Raw genomic sequence first — 23,699 nt, forward strand, 5'->3', positions numbered from 1 at the left:
TTACAATATTTACACATTTGCCCCAAACATTTACATTCCATACAATTTAATCCCTAATATTAAACAAGTAAAATCCATAATTAATACATAAACCACATATTTCCAAACACTTAACCCTTAATATACAACTCAAATATCCTTAACTTTATAATTAAATCCTTCTCATATTACAAATTACATAATTAAATCCCTAATTTCCAAATTTATACCAAACTACTCTATAAAATAACATAAAATCAACTTCAAGCACCTAAACAAAATTCTTTCAAGTAAAAGGCTTCAAAAACATTAGAGTATACTTTCTAAACTTATCTAATCTTACAAATTAACCCCTAAACAAGTCAGATTTCAACTCAACTAACACAAAAACATGAAATTCATGAAGAAAACATCAAGATATCACTTACATGCAACAGGTATAAGTGACCGAAGCTTCTAACTCTCAAAAATAGGGTTTCGGTGAAGAACCAAGTCAAAATGAAGAAGAAACCATCATCTTTTCCTATTATTATTTTCTTTTTTTACTTTTAAATATTATTATTGTAATAACCTTTAACTTATAAAATTGACAACCATTATTGCATCAACTGACCACTATATTAAATTTTGGCTCATTTGTAATATAAGTCCTTCAACCATAATTAATTAGGCCACTTAAATAAAAGAAATTAATAACAATCTTTTTTCCAACTTTTACAATTTAATCCTTTTTCTTTAATTAACTTATCAAACATTAAAATTACTAAACCAAAATTTAATATGACACTTAGATAATCTCATAAATATTAAATAATTAATATTTACGGTCTAACACGTCGAAATTGTTGTCCCAAAACCATAGTTTTTGACACCACTAGAAAATGGGCTGTTACACTGACAGTAAAATTATTTTAGGTACTATATTCCTATTTTTATGATGAACTCCATTCTATTTGTATTTGTTTGGAACTGCCAAGGATGTGCGAGTGTCAAATTCCCTTGCAGTTTTAGAGAGTATAATATGGATTTCAAGCCTAATATTGTCAGCCTTTCAGAACCAAAAGTTAGTGGGGGCAAGGCAGACGAAATAATTGCAAAATTGGGATTTCATCATTCTCGCCGGGTTGAAGCAAATGATTATTCAGGTGGTATTTGGATTGGTTGGAAGGACATGGTTTACCTTGAAATAATCCAAAACCATCCTTAGTTCATCTTCATAAAGGTCTATGGTGGAGGGCAGATGCAACCCATTCTTATTGCCTTTATTTATGGAAGTCCAAATAGAACAAAGAGAAAGGCGCTATGGGAAGCTTTAAGAGAAACTATATGTAACACCCATATCCTGTTTCCATTACTGGAATAGGATACTGAATGTTACCAATCAAGCTGGAACAGTTAATACGATTGACATTCAATAATCAATTCAATTACATAATTACAAGTAATATTCAATATAAAAGAGATCATTCAGTTTTGGGTCTTAAATCAAGCTTTTGAAGCTCTAAAAATAAGTTACGAACTTTCAAGAACCAAATCGGAACAAATCAGAACTTTTAGGAAAAAATCCAAAAATTTTCAAGTCAAGGGTCACACGACCGTGTGTCCAGGCCTTGTGACAGAGCCCAGCCCGTGTGGCTCCAAACATGGTCGTGTGGCTAATCTACACGCTCGTGTACGACCTCACACGCCCGTGTGAATGGACCATGTAGCTCTCTGTTTTGGATCACACAGTCGTGTCGCAAGCCATGTGAAAGCTGCACCTATATTGTTTTTAAACATGCTCGGGGCACATGCCCATATGGATTGGCTGTATGCTTCACACGGCCATGTGACATCCCATGTCCCAGGCCGTGTGAGCCCAAAAATGACCAATTTCAAGCTAAATTTTCACCCATTTGTTTAGGTACCTAAACAACATTCAAATATACAACTTTATAGGCCAAAAATCATCTTCAATAATACCTAAATATGTCAAGCAATTCAACCTATGTACCTAACCAATGTGCCATCATTGACACCACAATTTATTTCATGACATTACACCTTCAAGTTGCGTATACAAGTTATAGTTTACACATCAAAACATCTATTTCCATTTCATACCATAGTTCATCATAAAGTCAATATTTTCATTCTTGATCAACAAGCTTATTTTAGTAAAACATGTCTAATTCCATTTGTTCTCCAATCACACAACACAAGTTCAAGTAAAACTTGCTCAAAACTAAGAACCAATTTCATACATACAAAAGGGTCCTAATACATGCCATATATACCAATTAAAATCAAATTCTACCAAAGATTTCTCGGATAGTGTGATTTCTTATGCAATCTTCTGAGCCTTCAAAACATAATTTACAAAATGAAACAAATATGGGTAAGCTTGAATAAATCTTAGTAAGATCATTTAATAAATCGGTAAGCCTTTCCAACCAAACATAGTAATCAATTTAAAATTAAGTAATGAAATTTTCGTAAATTGCAACCTTCGTCTGAAAAGTAACAATCTCTATAGTATTTTAGTATATTCAGTGAGTAATGCTCGTTTGAGCAACTTTCAGTAGAATCAGTAGGTATGGCTCGATAGCACATACGTTTCAGTAGATTCAGTAGGTATGGCTTGATAGCGCATACATTTCAGTAGATTCAGTAGGTATGGCTCGATAGCGCATACGTTTCAGTAGATTCAGTAGGTAATGCTCATTTGAGCTTCATTCAGTATATCGGTGGATATCGCTCGCTAAACTTCATTCAGTATATAATATAACATTCAATAATAGTATATTAACAAGGAATATAAAGATTATTAGAAGCTTAAATAAATGCACAACTTATAGGATTGATTTGCAGTAACGACTCATAATATCTCAATCAGTGATCGATGTCATTTCAATTCATTATTTCCATTTCCAATCACACATATCAACATAATCCAACATTATGCAATTAAGTTCATAAAATATGTATATAAATGTACTAAAATTAAACCGAATGAACTTACCTAACTAAATTGCAACAATGACAAAGGTACGGGGACTATTCAATAATTTTCTCTTTTTCTCAGGTTTCCATTTGCTCTTGATCTAAGATAACATTTCATCTAATTAACTATTTCCAAGAGTAAAATTAACTCATTTTATGCAATTAATTATTCTTTACAATTTTTACAAAATTGCCCCTAATATTTCACTTTTATTCAATTTAGTCCCTAAGCCCCAAACATGCAATTTAACTATTTTTTTCTTAAAACCCAATTCAGCCAAACCATCTATGACCTCCCAAAAGTCCATATTTGCAGTTATTTCACCTCAAGTACATGCTATTTTACCACTTTAACAACTTAATCCTTATACGTTAAAATCATCAAAAATCACTTTACAAAATAATTCTATCTAACAACCAAGCTTAATAATCTAACATAAAATTTCATAAACATCTTAATTCCATCAATGGCATAATCCTCAAAATTTGATAGTTATACAAATTAGTCATCGGGTTGGCTAGATTAAACTAACACGAGCTCAAAAACATAAAAATTACTAAAAACGGGCATCAAACACTTACCTATTGATGGAACAAAGCTAGTCGAATGGTTTTCTTCCTTTTTTCTCTAGGGTTTTGGCAATAGGAAAAAAAATAAATGTAGAAGATGATAGAATTCATCTTGTTTTAATTTAATTTTAACTTATTTAAATAATTACAATTTTACCCTTTTCATTTCACTTGATTTTTAAGTAAAAAACAAAAAAAAAGCCAAAACCGTCCATTATAGCCATTAATGTCTTAATTACCATTCTAATCCTTTAATTTCCCCTTTTTAACTAATAAAACAATCTTTTCCAATCTTTACGATTTAGTCCCTTTTAAATTAATTAGGATCTAAAAGCAATTTACCAAAATCTAGATAATTCCATATCATTCCTATTATTAAGCCATTTATGGAAGGTCCAACTACACAATTGGTCATTCAATTATATTAAATTTTAACTAAACAAGCTTGTTTTCAATTTAATCCTAAACTAATTAGGACTAAATGAGCAAATAGCCCAAAAGTTAGTGGATTTAATCATGCCACCACCACTTGGACTTTTTTACCATGGTTTAATTACCACTTTTGTCCTTTTACTATTTTAAATCTATAGCAATTAACTTTTACCTCTTTTACAATTTAATCCTTTAACCTCAATTAAGCAATAAATCATCAAAATTACTGAACCCAACTTCAATTCACATATAATATGACTCTGTAAATATTTAATAAAAAAATTTACAGCTTCATATTACAGAAATGAGGTACTAATACCTCATTTTCAACAACCACTTGACTTTTGGACCCAATCACTTACACTAACTTTTATTTCAACTATTTAAAATCATCAAATCAAAATCCAATATAAAAATTACTATTAACTCGTATAATTTTAATACCAATTATACAAACTTACTCGTTGGATTTTTGGTCCTGAAACCACTGTCTCCAACACAATTGAAAAATGGGTTGTTACACTATACTGTCTGATGCAACTCTTTAGAAAGCAGTAGGGGACTTTAACGCTATCCTTTCTAAAGCTGACAAAAAAGGTGGTGATTTTATAGGGAGAAGATGCCTTCATTTCAGAGAGTTCATTAAGTCCACAAACCTTCTAGATCTAGGTTTTCAAAGTCCTTCATTCAGTTGGCAAACAAGAGGGGTCTTTGAAAGACTAGACCGAATGTTGGGTAATGAAGCTTGTGCCAAACTTTTCCTAAGTGCATGGTGACACACCTAGTACAAATCAAGTCAGATCATCGGCCTTTTCTTGTACACCTTAATCAAGAATTTAATCTTCGAAAAGGACATCCCTTCAGATTTTTGGCCGATTGGACTCAACACCAAGACTTTTCGATACCGTTAAGTGTTTCTGGAAATATAATAAAGATATGTGCGACACTTTAGAACAGCTTACTTTGAGGCTCAAAGATTGGAACAAAAACGTTTACGGACATATTGGGAGTCGCAAGCAGAAACTACTAAAGTCCTTAAGTTGGGTACAAAGGGAGCTAGAAAAATCACATTCGTACCTTTTAGTCCAAAAAGAAATGGACATCAAAGAGGAGCTTGAAGAAGTGATTAATCATGAAGAAATGTTGTGGAAACAAAAATCTATATAGGCTAGCTCAAATTAAGAGATAGAAATCCAAAGTTCTTTCATAGTAGCATAATGCATAGGAGGAAGATTAACCGTATTAATGCTCTTCGCAGCAAAAATGGGGACTAGTTATATGATCCAAATAAAATTCAACTAGAAGCGATCAGTTATTTCTAGAACTTAAATGGGAAAAAGCCAAGCAGGCTAGGGGAGTTACCCCTTAGTTGCTTTCCTTAGCTAGAGCAAAGTGACACAAACTTCCTTGGGAAGGAGGTTACGAATAATGAAATTAAATTGGCGCTTTTTGATATAGCTCCCCTAAAAGCACCTGGAAGTGATGGGTACCATGCGTTCTTTTTCCAGAGTCAATGGGATAGTATTAGAGGAGAGATTTGTGAATAGGTCAAAGGGGTGTTTAATAGACGGCTCATCGATCAAGGATTAAATAATACACTCATTGTTCTAATTCCAAAAATCGTACAGCCTAAGGAAATTTCTCAATTCAGATCGATCAGCCTCTGTACAACCTTATACAAACTTGTTATGAAAAGCATAGCTAACAGATTTAAAATAGTATTCCCTAAAATTATTTCCTAAGAGCAGGCTGGATTCATCGCTGGCAGGATTATTTCAGATAACATCATTATAGCTGAAGAGGTCGTCCACTCAATGTGAGGGAAAAATAAAAAAATGGATGGCAATAAAGATTGACTTGGAAAAAGTATATGATAGGGTCAAATGGGATTTTATCGAAAAATCTATTCAAGCCGTCGAAATTCCAAATTACTTGCGAAAAGTTATTATGTTAGCCTTTTCAATAGCCACTATGCAAGTTTCATGGAATGAGGTTCCCACCGAAAAGTTTAGACTAGTAAAAGGAGTAAAACAAGGTTTCCCTTTGTCGCCTTATTTGTTTATGTTATGCATGGAATGGCTAGGGCATAGCATTCAGACAACAATAACTACAGGCGAATAATCTCCTATCAAAATGTCACGAACATGACCAGTATTATCACATCTATTTTTCGCTGATGACCTGGTGATTTTCTCAAAAGCAGATATAAAGCGTGGCTTGTTGCTAAAAGATAATCTTACCCAGTTCTGTAGTATTTCAGGTCATTGTGTTAATGCAAGGAAAACCAACATGTTCTTTTCAAAAGGGGTGGATGAGGACCTAAGTGGTCGAATAAGTAGGATCTTGGGGTATCAAAAAGTCTAAGATTTGGGGAAATATTTATGAGTTCTCTTATTTCATAACAGAATTACCACATCCATGGTACATTTTGTGGTTGAAAAGGTTCGGGAAAAGTTGTACAATTGGGACGCGAAACAACTCTCCATGGCAGGATGTTTCACCCTTGCAAACATAGTTCTTCTCTCCATTCCTAATTATTTCATGCAATCCATATGAATCCCAAAGGGTGTATGTAAAGAAATTGAATGTCTAGCTAGACAGTTTATATGGGGGTCCTCCACTGGAGGAAAAAAGATGACACTAGTTGATTGGGAGACTATATGTCAAATATAAGTATGTGGAGGCCTGGGCCAAAGGCATTTGCAAGATCAAAACACATATTTCTTGTTAAAGCTAGGTGTTAATCCTATCTCAAATAAAAATGCTCTATAGGTACTTGTGCTACGTTCAACGTATGGAATGAAAGAAACAATTCCTGAAAGTATTACAAGAGGAAGTTGTTCAGCAATATGGAGAGCAATTGTTGGGAGGATAGTTGGATACCCAAAGTAGGTCCATTAATAGAGCATGTATCGACTCCAAATAGCCAAATAGATAACAGTAAACTTAGGGATATGGTAACGAAAGAAGGGGCTTAGAACCTTGAAGTATTTAGAGCAAAATTACCATAAGAAATCATACAAAATATAGTGAACATACCTCCCCCGCATCCTTTAGTAGGACCTGATAAAGTTCACTGGACACACGCTTGAAATGTGAGATTCTCTGTCAAAAGTGCATATCAACTGATAATAGAAAAAACATGGAACACACGAGACACTAGGTGGAAGGAAATCGCGTCCAGTTTTTCTTATGGCTAGTATGCAAGCAGCGGCTGCTCACCAACCTAGAGAGGGTAAGAGGAGGGATTAGCCAAAATAGATCTTGTCTTGTCTGTCATCATAATGCAGAAGATATTTTATGTGTTCTTAGAGATTGTCCGACAGCTAAAGAATTTTGGCTAAATCTGGTACCTATAAACAGGCAATCCCAATTCTTTTCAAAAACTATCCTAGATTGGGTTGGAATGAACTTAAGAACTAATGAGTGTCTGCCAAGGGTCAGGGCTCCCTGGGCAATCCTTTGAACTGGTAGCGTGGTGTTTATGGAAGAACATGAACTTATTATCTTCCAAGGTTTATCATGGAATTTAATGGAGACCGTTAAGGTATCAATATGTTGGGCAAGACAGTACATTGGTACTCATACGTAGGATCCATCCAAAGAACCAATTGGGGAATCAAAGTAGTGATTAGGAGAAGTATTAGACTAAGACAGTAGGTATATTATTTTGATTATTTAGACTAAGGCATTAGGTATATTATTTACATTTGGTCTCCATAACTTATGAAGCCTAACTCGATCATCTACATAAATAAGTGTTTTTATTAAAAAAAATATTTTTGTACATTTTACCTAGTATCACGATAACACATCCAAATCAAATCTTACACTATGAAATTGACAACAGTTATGCAGACAACAACGCAATTATTGTTAATGTCGATTATATAATTTCTTAATTTCTCCACAAGACTAGTTACTCTTGATCTCTAATTTGTCTTGGAGTACAAAAACACCAGGCCATTTATAGTGCATGAAGTATATCCAAAATTACGATGAACATATCTTCTATGTATGTATGCCGTTTAAGTAATTGTAATTTACTTCATATCCACGTCAAACAAATGTACAAACTCATGCAAAAATAAACAAAAAGTTATATACAAGCTTTTAACTTACTTAAATGATATATTCATAAAATCTAAATCCAATAACAAAAACTGATAATTTTGCTTACAATGTTTTTCTCAGCCTTCTTCAAATAATCTTCCAACCCTAATCACCAAGAAAACATGAACAATTATTTCCACTAAACTAACTAAATTATAACTAGCATGATATCATATATATATATAAAGGTACAAATGCACAAGTGATGCATCTCCTTTTATTTAATTTATATAATTTTAAAAATATTATTTATAATTTTCATTATAGATAATCTAAAAATTAAATAAACTAATATACTTTTAAAATTAAAATATACTACAAAATTTCAAGGCATAAATTTAAATATTTCAACCAATAATAGATTACTATGAACTATTTTTGTCCAAATAATACATGACAAAATTAAATAAACATTTTGTCCTTGGGCAAATTTTTTGCCCTTGAACCTAAATTAAATAATTTTTAAATGTTTTTATTTTTATTTTAAAATATGCAAATATTAATATTGAAGTATTTTATTATTTTTAAAATAGTGATATGGATTATTTGGACGGGTCAGGTCGAGCCGAGCCGAGTCGAGCCCAAGCTTGAGCCTAGAATTTTTTTTTAAAATTTAAACTTCAACTCAACGCATGGATAAGTCTACTTATCAAATGTTTACAAAATAAATTACTTTTTTTATATAAATATAAACTTCTTATTAGAGTTTTTTTCACTTTCCAAAATCATTTTTATGAAATATTGAAAAATTTTAAAAATATTGACAAATAAATATTACATATTAATAAATACACCCAACCAATCCATTCTGCACGGGTAAAAAACTTTTAAAAATATAAAATACTAGCAAAATATTGAATTTGGTTTCGACAAAATTATTTTTTAAAACAGATACAATTTTAAATAATTTAAAAACATAATGTGAGAAATTAAAATAATGTATAATAATATTTGTTTAAATTTTTATTAGTGTTTAAAACTTCAAAAAAGAGTTTATTGTTTATAAATTTGAAGTAAAAACTTAAAGTTGTATAAAAATTTAAATTTTTTTACACTTCAAAAATTTATTACTAAAAAGTAATTTTTTTAATTAGTGGTATTTATTTAATGGGTAAGGAATGGTATGCACGGTCATGTCGAGGTTATGTGGTAGAAATTGTCTGTCAAATTGCCATATTCGAAGGCGATGGAAAATCTGTCTCTTTGATACCGTCATAACTCATGCAACTTAAAAAAAAAAAAAACATAATCACCCAAATAGTCACAATTGGTGGTGTGCAAAATACTATTTTAGGCCATATTGCCACCAGCAGTTCCGATTCAAATTACTGTTTGTACGGGCCCAATTTTACCCGGGCCTTAAACACCAAACACAAAACATAAACAGATTTAAAAGCAAAAATCCCTAAGCCCAATAAAGCCCTAACCCAGCATTGAAACCAAACTACCCAAAAGCCCAACAACCCGAGGCCCAATATCCAAACCCTAATGGCCCAAAATATCAAACCAAACAAGTCAAACCCTAGCGCTACAGTGCCACGCCTAGGGTATTCAGACCTTCGGCCTTCTGGCGCCGCCACCTACCACCGCCGTTCATCACGTCCCATCTGCCCCCTACTCTCTGCCTCTGTAGTCCGTCTTCAAGTACCTACAAACAAGCAAGGAAGTGACAACAACAATAGTAGAAAAATAGTAACACAAATCGGCTATAAAAAGCCGAACGCTCCTCTTGTACCAGCACTTTTTTGGACAACATTTGTAATACAAAAAAAGCAGATTAAAAAAATGGAACAAAAAGGTTGATTCCCAAATTTTTTCTTTCTGTTTTTGTATATTCTCTTGTATTTTCATTCTCTGTTGTTTGTTTTTCTTTTTATTATTCTTTAAAACACAAAAAAAAGCAAAACGAAAACGAAAAAGAGAAGGGAGAGTACCTACCGGTTTCAGAAACCCGTCGCCGGAAACCCTTTCCGGTGTTGGATTCGGACCGAAAAGGGTAGGAAAGGTCCCTCCTTTTTTGGCTTGTTTGGTCTGAAGGACCGGGCCTTAAGGTGGAGGTCGAGAACGGGGTTAAAAACCCCTCTTTTTCTCGCTCCGACCACCGCCCGTGACAGAGCCTCGGCCATCGGAATGGCCGCTCGCCGGCGTGGGCCATGTCTGGCTACTGGGAACTTTGAGGGAGGGAGAGAAGAGTTTTTTTATGTTTTGTTGAAATGAAAAATGAAGCAGAATAAAAATATTTTGGTTTAAATCATCATTTTGAAACGGCGCCGTTTGACCCCCCCTTGACCCGCGCGTGATCCGACCCGCTCCAGGGGGATCCGCGCGTTTGCATAAAGGGGGTTATTTGCGTGCAGGCCCCCTCCCCTTTCGAGCTGTAGCAATTGGGTCTTTACTGTTTTTATATTTTGGCCATTGAATTTACTAATAGTTTCATTTTGGTACAACCTGAAACACCGTGATTGAGGGTTGGGAATATTTCCCAGTTGGTCCCCCATCCTTTGAGCGTGTTTCATTTTGCCCCCGAGCCACCTTCTTTGTTTATTTGCGATCCTGACCCCTAAATTTCGGTCTGTTTTTAATTCGGTCCTTAATCTATTTATTCATTTATTTTTTATTTTATTAAAAAGGGAAAATAAAATAATTTTATTTAATACTTCATTTAATATTATTTACTTACTTTCGTTTTTTATTTTCCTTTTTGGCCAACATTACATAGGTTTTATTTTATTTTATTTATTTATTCATCCTTTTATTTGATCCTTCTATTAATTTTGACCGTTTATTATTGCAATCTTATTCTATTATTTATTTGTTATTTTCACGCATTTTTAATATTTAGATTTATTAGTATTGTTACTTCATTATTGTTATTGTGACATTATTACTTGCATTATTATTATTCATATATTGGCACTAATATTTGTTAGTTTTAATTTTGTATGTATATTTTAAGATGATGTATGTTATGACTTATCATTTACTCTTTCAATATTCTATAAATATAGTTATCTTATGTTATTATCGTACTTTACATTATATGAAATAATTGTTTGTCTTCACATGATATTTGTATAAATTAAATTTATGTCCCGTTAAATATTATACTACTCTTTTTGGCTCAAAATTCAAAAGAAAAATTTTCAAAAATAAAATAATATTTTTATTTAGAAATTTAAGAAAATCGTATCCTAACTTACGGGTTTTAATTTTCTCGAAAATTTGAATACATGAACCATTTCAATTAAAGTTTTAAATCTCATTGAAATTAACAAAAAATTTGTGTTTTAACTCATGGGACATAATCTTTTATTAAAACCCGGGATAATCAAACTCTTTCAAAATAATTTTTTTTTGGCATTTATTTTTGTATCGAGAATTTTAGATATCGTGTCCTAATTTATGGGATGTGATTTTTTTCTCGAATAACGTGAAAATATGTTTTTCTCCCTAAATTTATACAAGTTTTTTTACAAAGATCGTATTTTGATTTTTTTTATTTTTGACATTAAGACATTAACTTATCAATTAGGTATAATTTTTGGGTGTTACGAGGGTGCTAATCCTTGCTCGTACGTAATCGATTCCCAATCTTGTTTTTTGAATTTTGTGGATTAAACTTGTTGTTTTAATAAAATTAAATTTTTTATTAAAAATAACCATTTTTACGAGGTGATTCGATCACACCCCATAAAAAAAAGCATCGATGGCGATTCTCATTTTTGTTTTCATTTTTTTTAAAATCTAAGTCGACCCTGTTTTTCATAAAAAAATGGTGTCAACAGCTTGGCGACTCTGCTGGGGACTTTAAAAATATAAGAGAGTTAAGTCATGTGTTGATTATGTTTGTCTTTTGTCGAAGATTGAAAACTTGACACGATCCTTTTACTGCATTTCATTTTGCCTTTATTTTGGCATTTATTATTTTGTTTATAATTACTGCTTTATTTTGAGTTTAGATGTATATTTCTGTGCATTGCATGACCGTTGGTCACACCCTTTTTAAGTGGGAGTGAGAAGCTACGCTTTCGTGAGGTTTTCACCTCCGCATGGGATAGTGAATCGTTTCCGGAATATATCTGTACCTATGTCTTCATGAGATTTTCATCTCCGCATGGCCATAGGGAAATGTATCCCCCTGAACTGAACTCGGTCCATATGAGCCTATAATGGGTGAGGATCGAAGAATCTGGTTCAGGAACCTTTACTTTAGAACCAAACCACATGTAGTGAGCCATAGGAACCCACCTAGATGGAACTACGCCAAACCTTAGTGCTTACCCAAATGGATGCTGTATTTATTGTAATTTACTTTAAATCTTGCTCTGTGTTTAATACTAATTTGCTTTGTTTGTGATTGCATGGCATTTTCATTCTAAAAGAGGTGTCGATTTGCTTTCAGTATCTAGATAGAAAGCTTATCATAAAAAAGGGGTTTTTTGATAAAGTAGAAAATAATGCGGCTGTGTGAATATGGGCTGAGACGACACAACGGGAGAAAGGTGATAGCCTTATCGAGGGGCACATGTCAAAATTATGGGATTTCACCCGTATCAATGTAATCCAAAATGATCTTCGAGAAATGAAGGAAATTTGGGATCAATGGGATAACGAGACCAAGCAGCTGTTCTTTTGTAACTACAGTGACCTGCCTTATCTGCTCAGTGTCAAAGTGGACAAGTATTTATTTCGAGCCCTTGTTCAATTTTGGAATCCTGCCTACAGTTGTTTCACTTTTGCAAAGTGGACTTGACGCTTACTGTGGAGGAGTATACGACCTTGCTTCGGTGCCCAAAGATTCAAGTCGACAAGGCTTATTCTAGAGCTGCTTGTGTCCCTCCGTTGTTAAAGAAATTGATGAGCATCATTGGGATGAGTGAGCAGTGGGTTGCTGCCCGAATCCAGCAGAAAGGCGACAGTAAGTGCGTTCTTTGGAAAAGTTTGCGAGATTTGGTGCTAGTACACCCTATGTAAAGAAAAGGGTCGATGTCTTCGCTTTAGGTATCTATGGACTGATGGTCTTCCCCAAAGCATTAGGACACATAGGTGAGGCCGTTTCTGATTTATTTGATCGGCTTAGTAAAGGGATTACTCCCATTCCGGCAATACTAGCTGAAACTTTGAGATCCTTGAATGCGTGTCAGACAACAGGTGAGGGAAGGTTTATTGGATGCGCGCAGCTCTTATTGGCATGGTTTCATAGTCATTTCTGGAAAGTGGAAAAAGTCTCTTATCGGGTATTCTCTGATAGTTATTCCCCTCTAGAAGAATTGGTAGCTACGCCAAGGCGGGATGACGTTTTAGAAGAAAAATGGATGGCGATACTCTAGGATCTCTAAGATGAAGATGTTGAATGGAGGGCTCATTGGTTGATTCCTGATGAGATTTTGTACCGGTACGGAGGTTTTGACTGGGTTCTCCTGCTCGAAATATGGAGAGCTGTCGGATATGCTCCTCTACTCGTATCAAGACAATTTAGATCACGACAATTCATACCAGCAACGCAGGGGCTGACCCAATGTGAATTTTCCTATAAGGAGGACAATTACAAGAAAAATGTTCAAGAATTGTCTAATGCATGGAACCAAACTCGTTGAATGAAGATATTAGCTGTGGGTCCGGCAATGACCCCCGAGTACAGTCAGTGGCGTGATCAAAAGGTCAATGACAATATCCCGACGTCAAATCCAGAAACTGCTCGATCTTTAGAGGAACACCTACAAGTATTGCCCTTTGAGATAGAAATCATCAAACAAGAATTTGAAAAGAGGAGTTTGGAGTTAGAGAAGAAAATAGAGCAACTAGAAGAAGAAAAATGCAATTAGGACTGGATCTGGACATTCAAAGATTAGAGGCCGACAAATTGAGAAAAGGAAATAACAAGGCAGAAGAAGATTTAGACAGCCTGAAGACGGATTACAAGAAGTTGCGTAGATCAATAAGAACTGCTGGCTTAGGTAAAACGTCAGAACAATGGCGACAGGAAATCCAGGAGAAGACGAAAGCTAATCAATGGGAAAAGAAATTTCAGGATACTCGAGCTCGAGAAGTTGCTTTGGAAAAGAGTCTACTAGTCTGCCAAAACGAGAAGATGGAGTTGAAGGTCCGAGTAACTGAGTTAGAAAGGTCACTTCACCAACACCGTAGTCGTAATTCTGCAGTTGAATTAAAGGCAAGTTTGGTCAAAATTGAAGAATTAAAGGGACAAGTAGGAGAGCTCGAGGATGCATTGCAAAACAGCGAACTCCAAATAGAGCTTCTGGAAAGAAGTAATGAGCAGTGGCAAGGGCAATTCCATCGGTCTCAAGATTAGATTAGAGACAGAGATTATATTATGGGCGAGGCGGTGGCTCAAGTACGCGAGGTAGCTGATCACCTGCAAACCCTAGTGGTTCAGGCTGATCTATTAAGTTTGAAGTATGAGTCAGAATTAGACCGGGGCCGAGAATTAGCTTGGCTTCTTAGAAAGGTTAAGGCTTTGAGTATAAGAGCAAAGCCGTATATGTAATCTATTTTATGTAAAGAAACTTCTTCTCTAGTAAAGTTTTCTAATGAAGTTGAATTAGAATCAGTGCCTCTTTTTTGCATTCATATTGTTGACACCATTTTTTTGATAAAAACGGGGCCGACTTGGGTTTTGAAAAATGAAAACGAAAACGGGAGTCGCCACCAGTCCTTTTTGATAAGGTGTGATCGGGTCACCTTGAAAAGTAGTTTTTAATAAACGATTTGATTTTATTAAAACAACGGTTTTGGTCCACGAAATTCAGAAAAACAGGTTCGGGAGTCGGTTACGCACGAGGAAGGATTAGCACCCTCGATACGCCCAAAATTGGTACCTAGTTAATTACTTAATGTCTTAGTGTTGAAAAAATGAAAACTTTAAAGAAATTAAAAATACGATCCTTATATTAAAGTGTTGAAAAATTTGAGAAAAGGGGCACGTTCCACGTTAATATAGAAAGAAAGCATCCTATCCAGTAAGTTAGGACACAATGTCTCGAATTCCCGATATGCGAATGAATGTCGAAATTTATTTATTTGAAAGATGTTTGATTATCTCGGGTTTAGAAAAGGGAACATGCCCAGTAAGTTAGGACACGATCTTTTCTTAATTCCTGAGATTGTTTAAAACTTGAGTTTTAAAAAAACCATGTATTTAGATTTATTGTGAAAATCGAAACCCAGTAAGTTAGGGTACGACTTTCGCAAAACACGAGATTTTGCTTATTCAAATAAAATCATAATTTATACATCAAATAAAATTAATCTAACACGAAATAAAACACGGTGTCAATATGCGAATAAAAATGAATACGATGATAAGCATAAATAATATGAACGAAGACTACGAAATAAATACAAAGACAAACTAATATAATACACAATCGCAAGCATATAAGCAATAAAATCAAAACATTCATTCTAAATAATGAAAATGTAAATAAAGAAATAAACAAAGAAAATGTATAAAACTATAAAAATATAAAAGATATATATATGTATATAGATAACAATTAAAATACGTATGCTTATTAAAAAATATATATATATAATATTTTAAAATATAAAGAACATATAAATATGTATATATAAAATATGTACATATATACGTAGGTATATAAAATTATGAAATTTGAAAATAATGAAACACATGTAAAAAGTAGGTGTACATGTATATATTTACAAGAATAAAATAATAAAAACATATATAGATACATATGCGCGTATACATTGTAAAATAAAAGAAAATATGTATATACAAATCATAAAATATAGGGAAAGGATTTTGAGATATAAAGAATAGGTATAGATATATATAGGTATCTATGAAAATAAGCTAGAATAATAATAAAACTAGTGAACATACTAACAAAACAGTAACGAATAGATATAAGGAAAATAAAACTAATAAATAATAATAATAATAATAATAATAATAAAGAAAATGATAAAATTGTTAAAACATGAACTAAATCGAAATAAAAACGAAAGTATTGGGCGAAATCGAAATAAGAAAAGGCAAAAGGGACTAAATCGTGTAGCGCGCTGAAAGAAGGGGGACCAAAAGGGTAAATAAACCAAAGCCCCAAAACGCTGCATTGTAGTGGACCAAATTGAAACAAAAATTAAATTATGGGGCCAAATTAAAAATAAAAGAAAATAACGAAAAGGGGCAAATTGCAACGCGCTTCAAAAGCGGAAGGACCGCGCACGTAAATAACCCACCCGCACAAAAACACGCGGAACCTGCTAGCGGGTCGGGTCGGCTGGATCAGGTTTGGCCAAAACGGCGCCGTTTTGGTGCCTGAGAAGGCTGCCCAAAACGACGCCGTATTACGGCCTATATAAATATCAAAAAAAAGAAAAGAAAAAGGCATTCCCCACTTCATTTTTCAGAAAAACAGAGAACTCTGTCTCAGTTCTCTCAACTCCTCTCCGGGCATTGCCCAGAATCCAGCGGAGGGATCGCCGTCGGCCACCCTACACGATGGCCGGAGTTCGAGGTAAAAATTTTTCTCTTTTTTTTATATTTCTAATTTATTTATATATATAAACTATTTTTTTTTAGAAAAAAGTAAAAAAAAAGGTATAGATATATGTGTTTTCGAAGGGGAAAAAAAAAGAAAAAAAAATAAATCTAAATGAAAACAGCAACCTTTTCCTTTTATTTCTGATGTTCTTCCAAAAAAAGAGCCCCCCTATTACAGATAGTTGAATGGCTTTATATAGCCTTTTACACAACCTTTTTGTTTCTATTTTTTACTCTATTTGCTTCTTATTGTTGCGTGTTTGTTTCTCTCTTTGCAGGTGGAGTCGGTGGCGACGTGACGTGACGGAGGCGTGTGAGGCGCGGTGGCAGGTGGGCATAGCAGGGTAGGGCGGCGGCAGAGGCTAGAAGAGACTTGAAGGCCCTAGGTACGGCGCCTAGGGTTTTTTCTTTCATTTTGTTTGGCTGAAAATGTTTAGTTTTGGGCATAGGGTTTCAGTTTGGTAGTGGGCTGGTATTGTAATGTGGGCTTGTGGGTTGTAATTGGGTATTGGGTCTTTTATTTGTAATGGGCCCAGGGTCAAAATGGGTAAATTTGGGATGTACACATATCATGTATTTACATTACACCATATGCATCAAATTCATAAAATGACTCTAATAATTTAAAATATGACAATTACCCTTGAAGCCGACAAAAACCCATCAATCAAATATCACTACGGTACTCGTCGTCAAACAAAAGTAATGGATCAGATGCTAGAAAAGCTAGAATAAATGAAAAAAGAAATGCAAGATAAGATGCAGGAACAGGTTGATAAAATCCAACAAAACGCGCTGGAATCCCAAAGAATTATGAGCCAACTGGCACAATTATTGGCTGATAAAGGAAAGGGCCCTGCCATTAGTTCGGGAGTTGATCAGGAGGACCCTGTTTATCCTCTCGGTTTTTCCCGAACGAGCACTCAGGCATAATCGGATATGTGTCAACAAGGAGTGAGTGTTCACATTAGACCTCAATGCCAGGTTGACACCTTGGCACCAATAAATTTTCAGATAGGCTCGGGTTCTAACCCAGGGGATAATCTGGCTAACCCTGTCGTACCTAATCTGAACGATGTGGCGGAAGCAGAAAAGGCAAGAGTAGATTTACCGAAACAACTTGAAGATAGGTGTAGGTGGTTGGAAGTAAAGTTCAGAGCAATGAAAATTGCTGATTACCGTTGCAAGATCAATGACTTGAGTTTGGTCCCTGACTTAGTTTTTCTGCGTAAGTTTAAAATGCCCAAATTCGAGAAGTACAATGGAACTAGTTGCCCCGAAGCCCATATCACCATGTTCTGTCGGAGGATGACGGGATATATTGACAATGATCAATTATTAATTCACTGTTTCCAAGACAGTCTGATAGAAGCTGCTGCCAAATGGTACAATCAGCTGAGTCGTACCCAAATTAGTTCTTGGAAAGATTTGGCACAAGCCTTTATGAGACAGTATAGCCATGTAGCTGATATGACGCCTGATAGAATCACATTAAAAAACATGGAGAAGAAACAAAATGAAAGCTTCAGGCAGTATGCCCAGAGGTGGAGGGAGGGGCAACTCAAGTTCAGCCGCCTCTACTGGAAAAAGAAACCACAATGCTCTTTATCAATACTTTGAAGGCCCCATTCATCAATCATATGTTAGGAAGTGCCACTAAAAGTTTCTCAGACATAGTGATGACTGGTGAAATGGTAAAAAATGCAGTAAAAAGTGGTAAAATAGATGCGGGGGAAAATTCTAGAAGGCCGAGCTCAAGGAAGAAGGAAGGTGAGATAAATAATGTGAATACATACAACAAAGGATATTCAAAGTCTGTCACCGTTGGCACACCAAAGACAGTAGCTACCAATCATCAGGGCCCTCCGAGGCAGGAGTCTAATTCGAAGTCAGAAAGACCTCAGTTTACACCTATACCGATAACATACAAGGAGCTGTACCAAAATCTATTTGATGCCCATGTGGTCTCCCTTTTTATCTGAAACCCATGCAACCTCCACACCCTAAGTGGTATGACACAAACGTCCAATGCGAGTATCACATGGGAACTAAGGGCCATTCAATTGAAAACTGCACTGCATTCAAGAAGTTAGTTGAAAAACTTATCAATTTGGGGATCGTAAAGATAGGTGACTCATCAGGACCAAACGTAGCAGAGAATCCGTTGCCCAATCATGATAATAAAAGGGTGAATGCGATAATTGAGAATGGAGGAAGGAGAGTAAAAGCCAACGTAGCAGAGATAAGGACCCCCCTTGAATGGGTTTGGAAACAAATGGTGAAATGAGGTCTCATCAAGCAAGATTCAATAGAAAGGCCTGAAGGAGCAAAGAGGTTTTGTGAGTTCCACGCAGAAGAAGCCACGACATCCAAAAATGCACTGAATTCAGAACCATGGTGCAAAACTTAATGGATAATAAAGAATTAGAGTTTTATGAAGAGATCAAGGGACTAGAAGAGGGAGAAGTTTATGCTTTACAGGAAGGATCTGCGGGGAGAGCTCAAGAGGTTAATCACCCAGTGGTGATTATTTCAAAGCCAATGAACAAAGAATCTGGAATACAAACAGCGCCAAAGGTCATAATCAAAAAACCTGTATCCTTTCCCTACAAGGATAGCAAAAAGGTTCCTTGGAATTATGACTGCAAATGTGACAATTCCAGGAAAAGAGAGCTTGGTAAATGCTTCAGAAGAGGAAGAAGGATTCTATACACAAAGTGGAAAACGCTATGATCCAGCAAATGCGAGAGTGGAATCTGGAAAAGAAAAAGCCTTAGCAGCTGAGTTGGGAAAAGCAAAAACAGACAAAATTGAATCGCATGTCAGTCGGCCGGTAACTGAAAATGAGGCTAGAGAATTTCTAAAATTCTTGAAACATAGCGAGTACAGTGTGGTAGAACAATTACATAAACAATCGGCTCGTATCTCTGTGTTTGAGTTGCTTATAAGTTCAGGGATACATCGTAATGCGTTGATTAATGTGCTAAATGAAACTTATGTCACTAACGATATCTCAGTGAATAAGTTGGACCACTTGGTTAACAATATCAGTGCCGACAATTTCATTTTCTTTAATGATGATGAAATACCGCCGGGGGGAAGAGGAGCCATCAAAGCATTACATATCACTGCTCGCTGCGGGGAGTGTATGTTAGCGGGAGTGCTAATTGATAATGGATCAGCCTTAAACGTTTTACCCCTGTCTACCTTAAAAAGGTTACCAGTGGATAGCTCTCACATGAAATCATGTCAGAACATAGTGAGAGCATTTGATGGTACCGAAAGGAAGGTGATGGGAAGAATAGAAATACCCCTCTTGATTGGCCCAAATACATATGAGGTGGATTTCTTAGTAATGGATATCAAGCCTTCGTATAACTGCTTGTTGGGAAGACTCTGGATTCATTCAGCAAGAGCGGTGCCTTCATCATTGCACCAGAAGTTGAAATTGGTAACAGAAGGCCGATTAATTACGATTGACGCTGAGGAAGATATCATTGTATCGGTAACCAGCGATGCACCATATTTGGGAACAGATGATGAGGTGGTCGAATGTTCCTTTCGATTATTAGAGTTCGTAAATACAACCTTCATTATTGAGGGAAAGAAGATCTCGATGCCCAACATATCTAGAGCCACGAGGATGGGACTACAAATGACAATTGGAAAATGAGCTGTGTCTGGAAGAAGACTGGAAAGATGCCTTCAAGGAAGGATAGAGGCACCGGTGGTGAAGGACAAATGAGACTGTTTTGGTTTAGAATTTAAACCAAATTCTAAGCAAAGAAGAAAAGAGTTAGAGAAAAGACAAGAGAGGAAGAATGCGCGTTTGAACGGAAAAGAAGTTGATTGGGAACCGATGGCTTCCCCCACATATCCAAGACTTTTGTATCGAGAGGAACCATGTATTCTGGATTGAGGACTCCAAGAAGGAAGATCACAGAGGAAATGCTAGGAAACTTGAACATCAATGCCATATTTGAAGAAAAATCTGAAGAAGGAAATACGTCAGGCATTTATCCCGTTGAACCTGGAAGTGTTTTAAACAATTGGACTACAGAAGAAATGCCTGAAGTTTTTAGAGCTTTTTCAGAGTAATATTTAAAACATACTAATTGTTCTAAGCCTAGAGAAAATGAAATTTTTTGTGAAATGAAATAGGCTTATATTTGAACATTGTGATTTCAATGAAATATATTTTCGCATTTTGAGTATATATTCTTTTAAAATTCTTTTCATTCTTTCGTATGAATAGTCATCTTGGATGCTTTTATTCCAAATCATTCTTTCATTTCATTCATGACCATATTAAATAAGAATCCTTAAATTCATACATTCCCTGTACATTCTTCGGTACTTATAACAGGTCCCAAGATATCAATGACATGAGTGACTCTACTATGGACTCAGAAAATCCTTTCGAACGAGATATGTGTTTAGAGGAATCTCAAGATTTTGAAGATAACATAGATTGCAACCTATCTCCGGACTTACTGAGGATGGTAGAGCAGGAAGAGAAACAAATCTTACCTCATGAGGAGACGATAGAGACGGTGATCCTGGAAGAGGGAAAGGTGGTAAAGATTGGCACGTGCATAGCTGAAAAAGTAAAACAAGACCTCATTGAATTGCTTCGAGAGTTCAAAGATGTCTTCGCATGGTCATACCAAGATATGCCGGGGTTAAGTACTGACATTGTAGTTCACCAACTTCCTATAAAGGAAGATTGCAAACCAGTTCAGCAAAAACTCCGAAAAATGAGGCCTGATGTTGTATTAAAAATAAAAGAGGAGGTGCAAAAGCAATTCGACGCTGGATTCCTGCAAGTGGTCAAATACTTTGAGTGGGTAGCCAATATCGTTCCTGTCCCTAAGAAAGATGGGAAGGTACGAATGTGTGTAGATTATAGAGATTTAAATAAGGCTAGCCCAAAAGATAACGTTCCCTTGCCGCACATCGACGCCTTGGTAGACAATACAGCGGAGCATTCACTGTTTTCTTTCATGGATGGTTTCTCTGGATATAACCAAATTAAGATGCATCCTGAGGGTATGAAGAAAACAACATTCATAACCCTATGGGGAACCTTTTGCTATAAAGTGATGCCATTTGGATTGAAAAATGCGGGAGCCACATACCAAAGAGCTATGGTGACCCTTTTCCATGATATGATGCATGAGGATATTGAAGTATATGTTGACGACATGATCGCAAAATCCCAGACTGAAAAAGAACATGTGCAGGTCTTAAGAAAGTTGTTCTTAAGATTAAGAAAGTTCCAACTCAAACTCAATCTGGCCAAATGTATCTTTGGAGCTAGGTCGGGGAAACTTCTGGGGTTTGTAGTCAGTGAAAAAGGGACTGAAATTGACCCGGACAAAGTTAGGGCAATTCGAGATTTGCCTCCACCACGTACTCAGAAAGAAGTTAGAGGTTTCTTAGGAAGGCTGAACTATATTGCTCGGTTTATTTCACAATTGACTGAAAAATGCGACCCCATATTTCATCTTTTGAAAAAGCACAATCCAGATGTATGGAATGAAGAATGCCAGGAGGCTTTTGATAAGATAAAACAGTACTTGTCCAATACTCCAATATTGTCGCCACCAAGGCTAGATAAACCATTGATCATGTATCTAACAATGTTTGACAATTCCATAGGATGTGTGCTTGGTCAACATGATGAGACGGGAAGGAAAGAGAAGGCGATTTATTATCTTAGTAAGAAATTTACTGACTGTGAAGTGAGGTATTCGCTTATTGAAAAATTATGCTGTGCTCTAGTCTGGACGACGCGAAGATTGAGACAATACATGCTCTATCATATGACTTGGTTAATTTCAAAGTTAGACCCTTTAAAGTATATGATGGAGTCGACTGCGTTGAATGGGAGGATGGCTAGGTGGCAGATTCTACTCTCCGAATTTGACATAGTCTATGTAAATCAGAAGGCTGTTAAAGGAAGTGCGATAGCAGAATTTTTGGCCAGCAGAGCTTTAGAAGACTATGAACCCCTGAATTTTGATTTCCCGAATGAAGATTTGATGTATGTTGCAACCGATGAAGAGGATTCCCATGAAAATCACCCTTGGAAGCTAAGCTTTGACGGAGCTTCAAATGCTATAGGCAATGGAGTTGGGGCAGTCCTCGTGTCCCCTAGTGGAGATCATTATCCTTTCACTAGCAAATTGGATTTTGATTGTACCAATAACATGGTTGAGTATGATGCTTGCATTATGGGCATCCGGGTAGCTTTAGAGCGAAAAACTAAGATGCTAGAGGTATACAGAGATTCTGCATTAGTAATTTACCAGCTCAAAGGGGAATGGGAAACGAGAGACCCGAAGTTAGTCCGCTATCGAAAATTGGTTTTAGAATTGATTAAGGAGTTTGATAGTGCCACCTTGTGTTATCTCCCACGAGATGAAAACCAGATGGCAGATGCTTTGGCCACTCTAGCCTCTATGATCAAAGTGAACAAAACAGAAGATGTGAAGCCTATTCAGATCAGCATTCATGAGGCTCCAGCCTATTGTTGCAACATTGGCGATAAAAAGGAAAAGGATAATCACCCCCGGTATCATGACATATTACGATATGTAAGGTGTCGTGAGTACCCCGACCATGCGACAGAGAATGATAAGAGGACATTAAGGAGATTAGCAATTGATTATGTCCTAGATGGGGAGATTTTGTATACAAAGGGAAAGGATCAAGTATTGTTGAGATGTGTGGATGCTGTCGAGGCAAAAAAATTTTTGGAAGAACTGTATGAAGGTATCTGTGGAACGCATGCTAACGGTTTCACGATGGACATATTAATTATGAGATTTGGGTACTATTGGTCCACCATGGAAGGGGATTGCATTAGTTACGCCAAAAAATGCCATAAATGTCAAATTTATGGTGACAAAATGCATGCACCACCTACACCCCTTCACGTTATGGTTTCTCCATGTTCGTTCTCCATGTAGGGAATGGATGTTATCGGGCCAATATCTCCAAAGGCTTCTAATGGGCATCGTTTTATCTTTGTGGTTATTGTTTACTTCACTAAATGGGTGGAGGCTGCTTCATATGCTAATGTCAC

General features: G+C 35.7%; 1 protein-coding gene and 1 long non-coding RNA gene across 2 annotated transcripts; one reads left to right on the forward strand and one right to left on the reverse strand.

Annotated features, from left to right (window-relative positions):
- Window positions 1–9,334: 9,334 nt before the first annotated feature.
- LOC105772231 (uncharacterized) lies at window positions 9,335–10,566 on the reverse strand. Its single transcript, XR_001126649.2, has 2 exons — window positions 10,015–10,566; window positions 9,335–9,724 (listed from the first exon to the last, which is right to left on the reverse strand). It is a non-coding gene; the product is annotated as an uncharacterized LOC105772231 (long non-coding RNA).
- A 6,790-nt stretch (window positions 10,567–17,356) lies between these two features.
- On the forward strand, window positions 17,357–23,583 carry LOC105771742 (uncharacterized). The gene is given in 6 exon segments (XM_012593144.2): window positions 17,357–17,536; window positions 17,624–18,161; window positions 18,164–18,545; window positions 19,223–20,153; window positions 20,492–20,703; window positions 20,976–23,583. Coding segments are annotated over 6 exon segments (4,851 nt in total).
- Window positions 23,584–23,699: the final 116 nt, after the last annotated feature.

This window comes from Gossypium raimondii, chromosome 6, assembly GCF_025698545.1.
Source record: "Gossypium raimondii isolate GPD5lz chromosome 6, ASM2569854v1, whole genome shotgun sequence".
Classification (NCBI taxonomy): Eukaryota; Viridiplantae; Streptophyta; class Magnoliopsida; order Malvales; family Malvaceae; genus Gossypium; species Gossypium raimondii.